At 50.9% G+C, this 13,096-nt stretch overlaps 3 protein-coding genes across 3 annotated transcripts; 2 read left to right on the top strand and 1 right to left on the bottom strand.

Moving 5' to 3' along the window:
* The first annotated feature begins 1,405 nt into the window (after nucleotides 1-1,405).
* F4807DRAFT_315539 (uncharacterized protein) lies at nucleotides 1,406-2,452 on the top strand. Its single transcript, XM_047995115.1, has 2 exons — nucleotides 1,406-1,994; nucleotides 2,045-2,452. The coding sequence occupies exons 1-2, from the start codon at nucleotides 1,607-1,609 to the stop codon at nucleotides 2,344-2,346; spliced, it is 690 nt and encodes a 229-aa protein (XP_047849404.1). The 5' UTR covers nucleotides 1,406-1,606; the 3' UTR covers nucleotides 2,347-2,452.
* A 4,849-nt stretch (nucleotides 2,453-7,301) lies between these two features.
* On the top strand, nucleotides 7,302-10,874 carry F4807DRAFT_445441 (cysteine proteinase). The gene is made up of 4 exons (XM_047999736.1): nucleotides 7,302-8,443; nucleotides 8,656-8,742; nucleotides 8,817-8,880; nucleotides 9,268-10,874. Exons 1-4 carry the CDS (start codon nucleotides 8,027-8,029, stop codon nucleotides 10,443-10,445), a joined length of 1,746 nt encoding a protein of 581 aa, XP_047849403.1. The 5' UTR covers nucleotides 7,302-8,026; the 3' UTR covers nucleotides 10,446-10,874.
* A 954-nt stretch (nucleotides 10,875-11,828) lies between these two features.
* Nucleotides 11,829-13,096, bottom strand: F4807DRAFT_315301 (uncharacterized protein). The gene has a single exon (XM_047995114.1). The coding sequence runs from the start codon at nucleotides 12,939-12,941 to the stop codon at nucleotides 11,946-11,948; it is 996 nt and encodes a 331-aa protein (XP_047849402.1). The 5' UTR covers nucleotides 12,942-13,096; the 3' UTR covers nucleotides 11,829-11,945.

Below are 13,096 nucleotides of genomic sequence, written 5' to 3'. Positions count from 1 at the left end.
TCCACCTATCGGTTTCACCCCCCCCCGCCCCCCCCCGCCGCGGCGGGGGGGTCTCCCGTGGGTCTGGTGCCCACTCCCACCCCCATACCCCCCCCCCCCCCCCCCCCCCCCCTTTTGATGCTTTTCGGTGGCGGTAACGGTCGATATAATTGTCAGGATCGGTGGGTACCTAGATAAGCGTATCTCAGCCTTTTTTGGCTTGGATGGTTAGCTTGCTGACTGGCTGACTGGCTTGCTGATAGATGCCTCCTACAGACAGATAAACAACGGGGCACGTACCTCCTAGGTTATGCAGGTACTTAGGTAGATAAAACAGGTGGAAAGTCACACTCAGGGAGAGGGACGGGTTACCTAGTCCCGTAACGCTGAACGTCGTTACCTACCTATACGTAAGATGAATGTATACATACATACATCAATACCTCATTGCACGAACACTTAGGTTGGTATGACAGACCACTTCTATCCGCACCCTTCCCCCGTCCCTGGGCCAGAATAGCTCGTACGGGCCGCGACTCGCAAACTTTTCTTCGTTCCAGCGAAAAAAAGGCCGTCGCCGTAGCGTCAAGTTTGACATTCATACCACCTCCCTCCGGTACCTACCTACTTGTATTCTTCTCGATGTCTCCTCCCCTACCTCCTTAAAACTCGCTCACAACACGCAGGAAGGCAAGCAATCAAAGCACCGTGCCATGGCATTACGTAGGTAGGCTACCTAAGCAATGTAGACCGGTAGGTAGGAAGGCAAGGTAACCAGCTTAAAAGAAAAAAAAACCGGACCGCGGCCGCGTCTTGCGGCTGACAGCATCTAGGCTACTCGACACAGACACAAAAAAGAAAAAGGCTAAAGTCTACTTTACCTAATGCCCGCCGCTTGCCTGCCGCTTGCTTGCTTGCCTGCTTGCCTTTCCCTCCCCAAGCAGGCAGCGTGCCGTGTAACGCAACGCAGGAAAAAAAAAACTGGTCGAGGAGGACAAGCCCGCAAATAGGAAACGGCGCCGGGAGCTAGCGACTGCAGGAAACCTCTCAACACGCCACTTACCGTGGGAGGAGGAGTAGCAGAGATCCCCAAGTTGCTACCCTCCTGAGGGATGAATGGGCTGGTAATATAGGGGAGTAAAGTGGCATATTTGTAACCTGGCGATGCGGCGATAGGTACCAGGTAACATCCGTGGGAGCGGGAAGTAGAGATGAGACGGGCCATTCCTATGGTAGCCGGCTAGCTAAGCTGCGAAAGCATGTAGTTGCCTAGGTAGGTACGTGGTCGTTGAGAGGTATAGCTATGTAGGCAGCGGGGTCGCGGCCTCTGGAAGTCACCGTCGCATCCCAAAGACGCACCCCGCGGGCGGGATCGGGGTCGAGACAAGGAAAAAGGAACGAACGAGGGGGCAGAGAGCGTGGTAGTGGACACCCGCGGCAGAAATATATGAAAGGGCACAGCAACCTCCCTGCCTACCTGGTACCTACCTCGAGCTCTGGTTGGCGAAAGCGTTGGTGCGTGGGAAGAGGGCATTGTATGATCTTGGGTATAGATGGGAAAATCACATAGGGCGTCGCGCGTAGAGACGTACGTACCCCAGACGTGACTGTGACTGGTGAGCGGGCAATGGATGATGGCGTCCACCGGTGGCTAGATGCACGCGATGCGTGTCTTGGAAAATGGCTTGCGACCTATTTTCCCCTACTATCTTCCCGATCGGCGGTCCGTCCCGCCACACTGATTGGCCCGAGAGCCACCAAATGCTCGCTGCATACATGTATATCATATATTTCCATACCGAAGGCGAGGAAGAACCGTACCGCAGGAGCTATGCACGGAAGCCGCAGATGGAAGAAGAAGTGGTTGTGGCCTGTTGGGTTTGGCAAGGGGCGAGGAAGAAAGAAGGGGGAAGCAAAGCAGCTAAGCTTTCGGGGTTTCGTCTGGAACCGCAAATCTTTCCCCGGTCGGCGACCCAGAAGATCAGCTAACGCGGCTGTCGAAACGGCTGCGGTGGGTAAAACGGCCCGGAAGCGAGTGCAACGTCTCTCGCGCTAACAACCTCAGGGGTAGGGGAATTGCTTCGGGAATTTTGCTGGCTGGATGAATACTTTCTCCCGCAGTGCTGGGGGGGTGATAGGTTTGACGGTAAGTTGTCGCCGAGTCACAAAAACCCTTGGGGCGAGAGAGAAAGGCTTTTTTCCTTGTTTGCGCGCCCGAATAGCAACGGTGAGGTGCTAGGGGAGAACGTCACTGGAGAGAAGGACGCCGCTGGGAGATTGAGATTGGCTCGGCATTGTGATATGGGAAGATTCCAGGCGTGCTCGTCGCTGCGGGATTGCTGCAAGGCGATCCAGTCTGACGAATGAGGTATGCCGAGTGGGAACCGGCATAATGTGAATTATAGATGAAAGGGAACTATCGGGAGATCCATCTCCTCACTCATCTTGACCTACGTGACAGGTCGCAACGGGGCGTCGCCGTGTCGGCGTCGTGATGCTGTGATACTGCTGAGAGCTGTGATATTCTGGTTTGGATGCGACCTGTCCTCTCGTGTCCATTTGCGGGAGGTAAGACAGGCCTACCCGGCCTTGAATGTTGCTTCAACTTTTTTTGCCAGCTGTTGGTTTGTGTCGTGGACGTTCTGCACTAGGTATTTCACCGGCTTGGCGTAACACATATCGCGATTTTCTGCACCCTGCCGTTGGCCAAGCTGCGGCCTACCTATAGGATTTCTGTTCTCCTTCTGAATTATCAGTGCTGCTTGTCGAAATATGCTCCAAGTTTGTTGCATGAAAGAATTAAGTATTATGGGATTATACGACACATCGTGAATTCGTCATTTGCTAGATAAATCTGGCATTGGGATGCTCCGCGCTCTAGGTGTCTTTTCTACACGTTGACTCGAATAATCTCGGGGAGAAACTCGTCGTCATTGATTATACGTAATTTTGGTCTCGGGCTACATGAAGATTTAGCTTAACGCCGGGTATGATTTTGTATGAGAGCGCTTGCGTGGTCTCCATACACCTCGATAGCCAGCTGTATAGTCCGATGGTGCAAGTGCCTCGTGGTACTCGGCAGGTAGTACGTGACAGAGCGCACAGCAGAGCAGAATGACAGGCGCCGTTGGGGTTGTGCGATCTCAACTCAACCTCAAGTGCGAATCGTTGTAGGAGCTCACGTAGCTATGCACGTACGCGCATTGCAGAGCATGAGCTAAAATCCATGTGTTTCAACAACCCAGATATAGAGGCGTAGATTAGTTCATCGAGGTAACCCATAGCCAATAAACACCCCTAGCTACCTGGCTGTCGGGCTGTTCCAATTCTATGAATGGTGAAGACCGAGTGTCGATCTCCTCGATTTTGTGCAGATCTCACGGCAAATCCGGGGACGTTTCTCGGCCCCCACAATAGAGCTCTGGCTGCGATCAACACATGGATGAGAGTTACTCAAGCATTTTGTTCCTGTATGCTGTAGGTATGGCAGAGTAACTTTATCGGATGTGATGATGAGAGAAGGAAGAGGGAGTTTCCATCTTCTACCTCCAAGTCCGCAGTTCACTTGCCGGTCCTTGATATCCATTGATGCACGTGGTAATGCGATACCTGTTGCTGATCCGAGAGTTCCGAATACACCAGGGTTGCTGCCGACTGCAGCTAGTCCCCGATGGCTTTGGGTGGAAGCCGAAGCGTCGTAGCCGTGATGTTTGGATGGGATAACATCCAGCGAATCACAGGAGCAGTGGCCGTAATCTTATTCCAGAAGTCACATATCACGGTACTTTAAAGTGTGCCACTATTGTCCGAGGGTGGGTAACCTCAACGCAAGCGGTTGATTATAGTCCAGCTAAAAAATTGCTGGTCCATTCCGAGGTGGCCATTGAAGGACCTCGTGTTCACCGCTGTCGGCTTATTATGAGTCGTTGGGTTTGAACTTAGTCGATGCTATGGATGTGGTCAATAGCTTGTCGGTGAGGTGCGAATTCACATTTTTCAAGCATTAGTTGGAGTTGGGATAAATGAGCTGCATATATGTATGCGAGTAAGATGCTCTGGAAGAAATCCCGATGCCTGATATACAACCCTGACCGGAAGACTAATTGCCGACGTCTTCCGCAGCTAGGTGGTTTTCCAGAACTTCTCTACCCAGAGCAGCCATTGTCATCCCGCATTGAATAGTTTGTAGGAGGTGTTATAGGCGTATAAGCCACTCTCACTTGGGGGTATGATACCTATTGTAGATTACCGGTATACCGAGGAATTTGTGTCCCTCTGGCTCTGATAGTCCCCTTGGCGTACATATCGGTGGTTGTCTATTCCCATGTAAGTCTTAGATTGACCCAGTACTGTATCATGGTGGCGGGAAGAAAGGCGGGGTTAGACCAGAATGCAATAGTAATGGAGCTTGGCGCGGGTCGTTGGAGTTCACCCGCGATCCTTTGTCCGATGGATAGTTTAAAACTAGACATGACCTATGAAATGGATAGCGGAGATAGATCCCCTAGGAAATACCGTTCTCATGTATTCAGGGTTCCGTATACCCTAGCTGCACCTGTCGTCAATCTCAGCCTACCTTTGTCGAGTTTAGGGCGATCCCGCGTGTGTCCTTCTTAAAGAACAACATATGAAGACGAATCGATCTCACACCGTCTTTTTTCAGCCTTAGGTTTGATTAACGGGATCCTATTAAGAAGAAGAAGGAAACGGTCCTTGATCATATTCGGTCTTTCATTATACATATTTGATATTTACCGTGGCCGTCGTTTGAATATTCCATAGTGTGGGATGTTGATCACTATTCTCACTGGTTAGTTCTCTATGGAACCCCTACTTAATCCTAGTTAGCTGTTGGCTATTTTCGGTATACCGTCCACACGCACTTACAAACTGCATATTAAGATGAGGCTGACATTGATGACGATTTCTGTTTCTTCTCGAAAAAGCTTGTCACGCGGAAATCCGCGCGGATTGGTGGACATGTCAATCTAGTTTGGTATCATTGAAGACAACGTCGATGATACTCTGCTCGCTTGTGATGCTGTGCTACGATGGCCATTGTGCTTGTCCGCCTCGTGCAACCAACAGCATAGCATATTTCGTAGCATGCACATTAAGTCATACGCTAGTTAGGTTCGTGAACCGACCGCATCCACGTAGGGTATCACCCTGTTATTCAGGCAAGCCCAGGTATCTGGCAGGCACTGTATCTCAGTAGTCGCCACCGAATGACGTGCCCCGCTGCCACGGGGTTCGTTTTGCTTTGCTTCCATGTTTTGCTCTACTTGGCTTCGCTTGCGTGTCAGCTTGCTGCTTCAACTTGCTTTTTACGATCCTGCTTCTACTCAGATGGGAAATTCTGTAACGCGTCAGCCAGCCGTTGAATATTACTGAATATTTCTTTTTGTCGTGGGGGTCGGCTTTGACTGTTGAATCGGCTGAGCCGAGCTAGCTATTTAGCTTATCATCTGCGCCGTTGTGCCGGTTTTGTTGCCAAAATAGATCGAAGGATTATTCGAGAAGCTAAAGACGAATGAAGACTAGACAGGACGCTACCGAGCTCACAAGATTGATGCCGTGTGAAGTTCACGATCTTGCGCGATGAACGGTAATCGGTCTCAGATCCTTGCTGCCCATAGCCTTGAATTTCCTGGGTACGTAGCGTGTCTTGGCTGTTGGTATACCTTACCCATCTAACCCATCACAGCCTGGCGCCGCATCCATCGTAAGCACCAGTCTGGGGTAAGAAAAGATCTGGGTGAAAGGATTCGGCCTTAACATCTAAATCATACATCCATACCTAGGTAAGCAGACCGTAGTACAGCCGCAGTACCTTGGATCCTCCATTGTATCATACGCATTGTCGTAATAGAATATATGGTAATAGCGTAGGTTAGAAGGATGCTTAGAGCTGATAAGTCGAAGCCGGGCATGAGACCAAGGTTTGATAGTTGGGACCCGAGGTCGGGATTACTATAATTTAAGCCAACTATTATTAGTGGGCACATTTCTCGTCATGAGTTTGTTGTTAGTTGGCTCTTGCAGCTCATACGATGCGCTGACTGAGGATAGTACCTAGCAGTGATCATGATATTTGGGCAGATAAGAGTCAGCGCCCATGGCATGACATTCACTAGTCGACTATACCTAGTAGTTTTGGTTGACATGTTCTTGGCCCTGATCGTCTCTTTTCCGCTGTTTTTTTTTCGTACGTAGCAATAAAAGGGTTAGACCGTTGTATGTTTTAGGTAATGTCTGGCCAGACATGTCTCGGGTATAAAAGGTGATAGGATCTCGAGTATATTTAAACTTATACTGTATTCTGACCGAGACTTTAGCCATCCATGGATGTATTTCGTACGTACCTTTAACTTGTACGATACGAACAACGCCTACAAAATATTGAATAGTAGAAAATAATTTATACCGTCCTAACGGCGAGGAAATAAAAGTTGACAACATACTTATACAACGATGTATGTAATAATAGTAATAATAGTAATAATAATAGCTGAGCTGGCTGACGTCGGAAAAGGTTGGCAGTAGGGAAAATCCAATGAACGTTCGATATATGTAAAAAAGGTTGGAGCCGTGATCCGTCATCCTAGGTAGTTTCCGTTAAATCGTCCTGACAGTCGAGCCTGTAGTGCCACTCGGTACCGTTGTTACTTCCCACTGATCGCTAGCCGACGTCAGGTCTGGCTTCCAACCCTAGCAGCTTCGGTAGCGCCAAAAGCACAGACCTTACGTTAATTTACAGGGGCATTTGAATCAATTGAATGTACCTAAGCAAGTATGTTCGAGTATGCTCCAGGTAACCCCTCCAGGGTCTATGTGCTCCTGCACGTGTAAGTCGTGGACTTTGTCATATTACATATTGCGAATAGATTGGATAGGCCAGTAATTACACAAGACCGGTGTCTAGCGGCGCTGTTATGTCCTATGAGAAGAAGTTTCATAAATGGGTTTTAGAAGAACTCCAAGAGAACGGAGTAAAGAAAAAGAGTGTACATGCAACCAGGTAGGTAGGTATGTATGTAATGGGTAATGTACAATCCTTCTAAAGCACTTACACGTAGTTTAGGTGGGGTACCGTATCTTTAGAGGTAGACGGCAAGTTCCTATTGAGACTTAAAGTGTATCCCCATAGAAATGGAACGCTCAGACAAGAGATCAGTCAATTATCACATTTAAGGTGAGCGACAGGGCTATCGTCGCCATTGACCTAGAGCCGTTTTTGGGAATCGGGGATCAAAAGGGAATTATCCATAAGTCTCCAAGAAACCGAATTTCCCCCTCTTCCCTAACGTCTTTTTAGCTATTTTCCTGCTATTTCTGCAACTAGACATACCCTAGATGTATACACAGATGAGGTACCTACATAAGAAGGTTCGCTACACAGGCAATACATAGCCCTGGAAAACCCTGGAGGAATCTACAGGGGGACAGTAGCTACTGCCGCTTGCTGGTGTAACCCGCGCTTCTGATTCTCGGTGCTCAATCTTCCTTTTAGACAAAAGCCCGCCCATTACCAACTGTCTGGATCCCCTCTTGCTTTCTCTCTCTCTTCTTCCTCCTTCCTCCTCTCTTCCTTTTCCCTTTTCCTCTCCCTGCCTCCCACTTACTCTCCTTATTCGCATTTTACCCTCTCTTATCTTTTACCTCCATCGCCCGTCGGGAATACTTCATTGTTTCTCTTCACCTGTCGCTGCTGGTTACAGCCTCGAAGAGAAGCCCTAATAATTCACGCACGAGGGCGAGAGACTGAAGCAAACCGCGAACCTGCAACGCCGCTTGCAGCCTTAGAAGTAATCTACAATTTACAATTTACAAATCATACACAATCTACCTTATTACAGACCCGTTCTACCGGTTCCTCCACAAATCTACCCGTATGAGCTCTAGGCAATCTAGAAAACTTATACCTGGGATACCTATCCTGAACCTCATCAAAGATCATCCACCTGTTACGGTCACGTAGAGCTTTAATGACCCGAAGCTCCCAAGGTTGGGGTCAAGCTCTGGCTCGTCAAGCCCAGGCACAGGAATGTTCCAGCCTCAACCAACTCCGTACTCTCCCTCTTATACTTCTTATGGAGTTCACATAGCCAACGCAGAAGTTCCCGAATACGCCTTCCAGCCTACTCCGTTGGTACAATTCGGGACAGGGCAGTCCGGCGGTAGTGGTGGCAGCCTTGGTGGTGCAGGTGTAGGCGCAGTCCCAGGGAGTGGCAGACCAACGACGACCGCCGACGTCTTCGCCTCGCATATATTCCACAATCCTAATTCTCTAATATCCACTCCAGCCAACAACCCAAGCCATCATCTTCCTTACAACCACAGCAATTCCCAAATACCCCACAATCACCACCAAACTCGTCGCAATATCAAGATGGAACCGCAACTCCAAACCGACCTTGCCCAGCAGGAGGCTGCAGCCCGCGAATTCAAGCCTCAATTAGAGGTAAGTAGTTGCATTTTGTGTTACTGTAAATTTGTCTTAATCATCACGCATCCCCTTCATATCACCTCTTATCCGCACGTACAACCTTGGAGCCATGTGCATAGCTACCTCTCATTTCCCGTTTCGCCTTCGCCCCCACCCTGCCCAAACGAAAATGACGAAATGCGTGCCTGAACACCGTCGAGATTGCTCATACCTCAACTGCGAAATAGGGTCCTTTAGTCGGCGAGAGAAGACCGAGCACGGAGATCACTGAGGAATATGCTAAAGCAGACCCCATATACGTCGCCAAAACCTTGGTTAGTCAATTCGATTCGAACCCGAACTTCCTAGAAATCGAGTCCGGCCAATTGACTTCCTCATGACATCGTAGGCCCTACCCCAGACGTATTCCCACTACCGCCCGATCCAGGGCGACGGTAATTGCGGTTGGCGAGGTGAGTTATAACCGGATTCTTATCACTTCATCCATCCTACCACCTGCCCATCCCAACACCTGATGATCCTTCTGCATCACGTACGTACGCACGCATACCCCGCACAGATAATGCGGTTCATGCGCAAGCCATGTCGAGTTAAGCCGGGGTATGGGGGTCTTCAGGTCTGGTTCTCGTGTGCCTTATCTACGATTCTCATCGATCAGATTGATTTGATCGATCGACGATCAACCGCCATGAAGACCACGACTTGCACGAAATATGTAGAACGATCTTCAACCCTGAACCCTCAATCCTTCACTCCCGTCCCGATTGGCGTATTCGCCTATCCAACCTAGTTGTCTGATCTGTAGAGGACTAAGTTAACATTCTATGGTGTCGTCGCAGCAATCGCCTTCGGTTATTTCGAGAGTCTGGTACGACGTGGCGACGCAAATGAGGTCTCGGGAGAGCAATCCCGGATAAACAGCTTCAACCATTACATCGAGCATGTCGGTGGCCACAGTTCGTGGCTATTCGAAGATATGGTGGGCGAGACTTGGTCCTTATTGCAAGCTATAGCCACTGCTATGTCTACCGGTCAAGATCCTATGGATTTGGTGATGGACAAGTTCAACAACCCCGAGTCGTCGCAGTCTATCGTCTACCACATGCGCTTAATTGCGTCTTCGTGGTTGAAAGGCCATGCTGCTAACTACGAACCCTGGATACCCGGTACCATCGAGAACTACAATCAAGATACCATTATGCCCATCGACAGGGAAATCGATCACATAGGTGTAGTGCTGCTTCACGAATTTTTACTCAAGCCCGCCGGTATCGTTCTCGAGATCGCCTATCTAGATAGAAGCGACGGCGTGGAGGTTAACGTACATAGGATGCCCGAAGAAGCCAACGGACAAGACCCAGCCACGCTAGGGCCCATGATCTATTTACTATACCGTCCTGGCCACTACGATATCTTGTATCGCGATTCCGTGATCCAGACTGCCCCTCCTATGCCACCCGCACCAACTACCTTGTCGATTAACAGGGCAACATCCTTCACGCATCACCATGAGATCGAGAACACTATGCCTTCGCTCCCAGATTTCGCGGTGGATATGAGCGCGCTGGCCATGATACCCGGTTTTGGCGCGCCCGCCGAGATATCTCCACTAGCGTCTCCCGCAGCGGCTCCGTCTCCTTTGACGGACCCTTATGCCCCCTCCCCGCAATCGCCATGGATGCCGCAGCCATTTCCGGACGGGCTGGCAACCAGGGCTCCGCCTCCTCAACCAAGTCCACCACAGCAACAACCCACGACACCGATGACGGTGCACCCTCTTCGCTTCAGCAAATACAACTTCCCTGATCTAGTAGAGACGAGTTTCCACGAACCCGCTTTCACAACCAATACTTTTAAGAACAGCCATTTCAATGTCGCCCATTATAACAATATGAACTTCCAACCGGAAATGTACAGGCCCGAGGCGGAAGAAGAAATACCACACGGAAAAGGGGGTGGCCGGAAACGGAGTAGCGAGCATTGCGGCGCAGTCATCAAAAAGGAGAACAGGGGTTAGAGGTGTTGCTTTCCTCCTGATTCCACGAGCATTCTTCCGTTTGGGGTTTGGCAGCTATTCCCGTCTATTCCACCCACGGCGTTACTTGGTAATGAAGACTGAGAGATACGAAGTCGGTTTTTTACTGACCCCTAGGTATATTAATATTATATACCACGGAGACGAAATAATGAAGACGAAAGGTTTTGATCCAGCAATCTAGCATCCTAATAAGAGAGAAAGAGGAACGCCTATGAATTTGGTATTTTAATATGGGAAACAAGAGGGCAGCAGAACTACTAGTGCACGAGAGATCCTGCTGCCCTCTTCTGAGAATCGGCAGAGGCTAAACGCAAAAATTAAGTTGATAAAGTTCGAGCCGAAATTAATACGATATCTCCATCTGATCTGAACTGGTTTTCTGAGATGTGATAACCATGATGGTTTCCGTGGCTTAAATACCCGTAGGTACAGTGAAAATGCTACTACTAACGATGAACAAAGTTCTCGACAATGCCACATCTCGAGAGTTGCAATGGGTATACGAGATGCCGATGACGACGATTCATCAATTCATCTGCCTCGATAGGTCTCGCCTTGCTACTTTCCACTTTTCGCTTTCTATATTTTACATCATCAGTACACGGTATTGGAAATAAGTCGTAGGTATTTAGGCAAGTGGGATAGATAGGTCGCCATAATTATTTCCAAGGTTCGTATGCAGCTAAGGCAAAGCCCACAACGGCTAGCCACGTCGCGTCGTAATTAGAAAAGCTGTAGTCTGCCGCCCGCCCTCTATTCTATCTACTTTTGTTGTGCCATTTTACTACCTATCTAGGTATACATATGTAATGTACGGGATATGTACGATATGTACGGGATGGTATGTACTTGCGCACGTACGTTCATCGACATACGTACATACCTACACCCTTGCCTTAGCCAGTGGCCTACTTTAGGTATCTATCATTACAATTTCCAGGTCGGTGGGAAAGGTCGCCGAGATCGGCGGCGGAAGGCTGCATATACACCCCTGATATGCCAATTCCTTCGAAACCTAACGGCCTGCCGCCCCCTGGGACATATCCGGTTTGGCCAGCCCAGCTTTGTTGAGCGCGGGAGTGGCGGTCGCCGAAACCCGTCTCGTCGCGGTTTTATCCAAAGAATTGGGAAGGTTGGAGGTTGGGGGGTTTGTTTTGGTGTTCTGAGGGGAGAGGTTCAGATTGGACGCGTATATACAGGAGTAACCGGGTTGGTAGACAAGTACGCATGTATGTTATATGTATAAACCGGCCTTTCAGAAACTAGGAGTGCGGGTATCATGACGGTACCTATACACATACTCCAGCGTGTGAATTGGCAGCGGGTAGCCTCCCAAGTGGTGGCCGTGCGGTTCGTCCACCCGGCTCTGGCCTCGTGGAACCCGTTCGAACGAGTCCTCGCATCGAAACGTAAATTCACACGAGACAACCCTCGTGTTTCTCTTTCTCGAAGGCCTGGGAACACGTGATTCGCGCCCAATCACGAGGACCTCCTCTTACGCGCTATCTCGAAGCCCGGATTTCTGGCCAGATCCAACTCCAGAATCCACCGCGTCCAACCGTCCTCCTTGATGAGGGGCCCGGCATCTGGGTCCACGGCGTTAGCCACGCCCAGCCGCTTCGCGAACTCGTCGGCCCAGGTCGGGATGAGCAAGTCGACGGCGGAGGAGAGCGGGATGTCGCCCACGTGCTTGGCGACGGTGGTGACGGCGGTACCGTCGTGCCCGCACGGCTCGATGCGCAGCCACGGGTTCACCTTCGGGTTCGAGTCGAGGTTCATGCGGAAGTTGACGGCGATGCCGAGCCCCGTCACGTGGCGGCGCAGGTGCACGCCCAGCGACGCGAGCTTCTCCTGCGGGCCCTGGACCTCGACGTCCTCGCCCAGCGGCCCCATGACGGTGCGCACCTTGCGCGCCCACACGCCCGGGCTCGCCGGGTCGGTGAACCCTTCGACGTCGTAGGCGCGCCGCAGCGCCGCGATCGTCGTCTGCTCGAGCAGCGACGCGTACTCGCGCACGGTGAAGTGCTTGTGCAGCGGCGACCGCAGGTCGATCACGGGCCAGAAGAGCACCTGCCCCGGGCCGTGGTACGTCGTCAGTCCCCCGCGCGGCGTCTGCACGATGTCCGGCTTGATGAAGCCCCAGCTGCTCCGCGGCGCGGGCCGGTACGTGGAGACGGTCAGCCGCTCCTGCATGCGCTGGCGCTCCGGCGCGGACGGGTAGTCCTGCCGCCGACCCAGCGTGAAGGTGGGCGAGGGCGTGAAGGTGATCAGGGCTGGGGGAGGCGGCGGGGCGGGGGAGGAGGAGGAGGAAGGGGTGGACGTGGACGTGGACGTGGTGGTAGTGGACCCCGCCGCTTTCCACGCCAGCAGGTCCTCTTGCAGCTTCGTCTGGATGCGCGTCGCCATGCGGTACGTCGGGCACCTGGGCGGATGGCCCCAGGGCATGGAGGGGATGTTAATGTGGCGGAGCGACATTGGATAATTCGAAAACTTTTTCAGTGTTTGGTCTTTTTTTTTTTTCCGCGCTCTCGTATATCGTACGTAGGGTCGGCGATAAAGCTAGGGATTTGTTTTCAATTGTTACATTACTAATGGGTAATTGACTTGGCTGCTTGGTTCGAGCCTGGGTT

The sequence above is a fragment of the Annulohypoxylon truncatum genome (assembly GCF_022578515.1).
Source record: "Annulohypoxylon truncatum strain CBS 140777 unplaced genomic scaffold F4807scaffold_50, whole genome shotgun sequence".
Classification (NCBI taxonomy): Eukaryota; Fungi; Ascomycota; class Sordariomycetes; order Xylariales; family Hypoxylaceae; genus Annulohypoxylon; species Annulohypoxylon truncatum.
The sequence above is the reverse complement of the archived record's forward strand: the minus strand, read 5'-3'. Positions and strand labels throughout refer to the sequence as shown.

Coding starts and splice junctions, on each gene's coding strand:
- F4807DRAFT_315539 (XM_047995115.1), top strand. CDS start 1,607: ATGGATGATGGCGTCCACCGGTGGCTAGATGCACGCGATGCGTGTCTT. Junction 1,995..2,044: donor TGTCGAAACGGCTGCGGTGG/GTAAAACGGCCC, acceptor TAACAACCTCAG/GGGTAGGGGAATTGCTTCGG.
- F4807DRAFT_445441 (XM_047999736.1), top strand. CDS start 8,027: ATGTTCCAGCCTCAACCAACTCCGTACTCTCCCTCTTATACTTCTTAT. Junction 8,743..8,816: donor TATACGTCGCCAAAACCTTG/GTTAGTCAATTC, acceptor ATGACATCGTAG/GCCCTACCCCAGACGTATTC. Junction 8,881..9,267: donor CGGTAATTGCGGTTGGCGAG/GTGAGTTATAAC, acceptor GTGTCGTCGCAG/CAATCGCCTTCGGTTATTTC.
- F4807DRAFT_315301 (XM_047995114.1), bottom strand. CDS start 12,941: ATGTCGCTCCGCCACATTAACATCCCCTCCATGCCCTGGGGCCATCCG.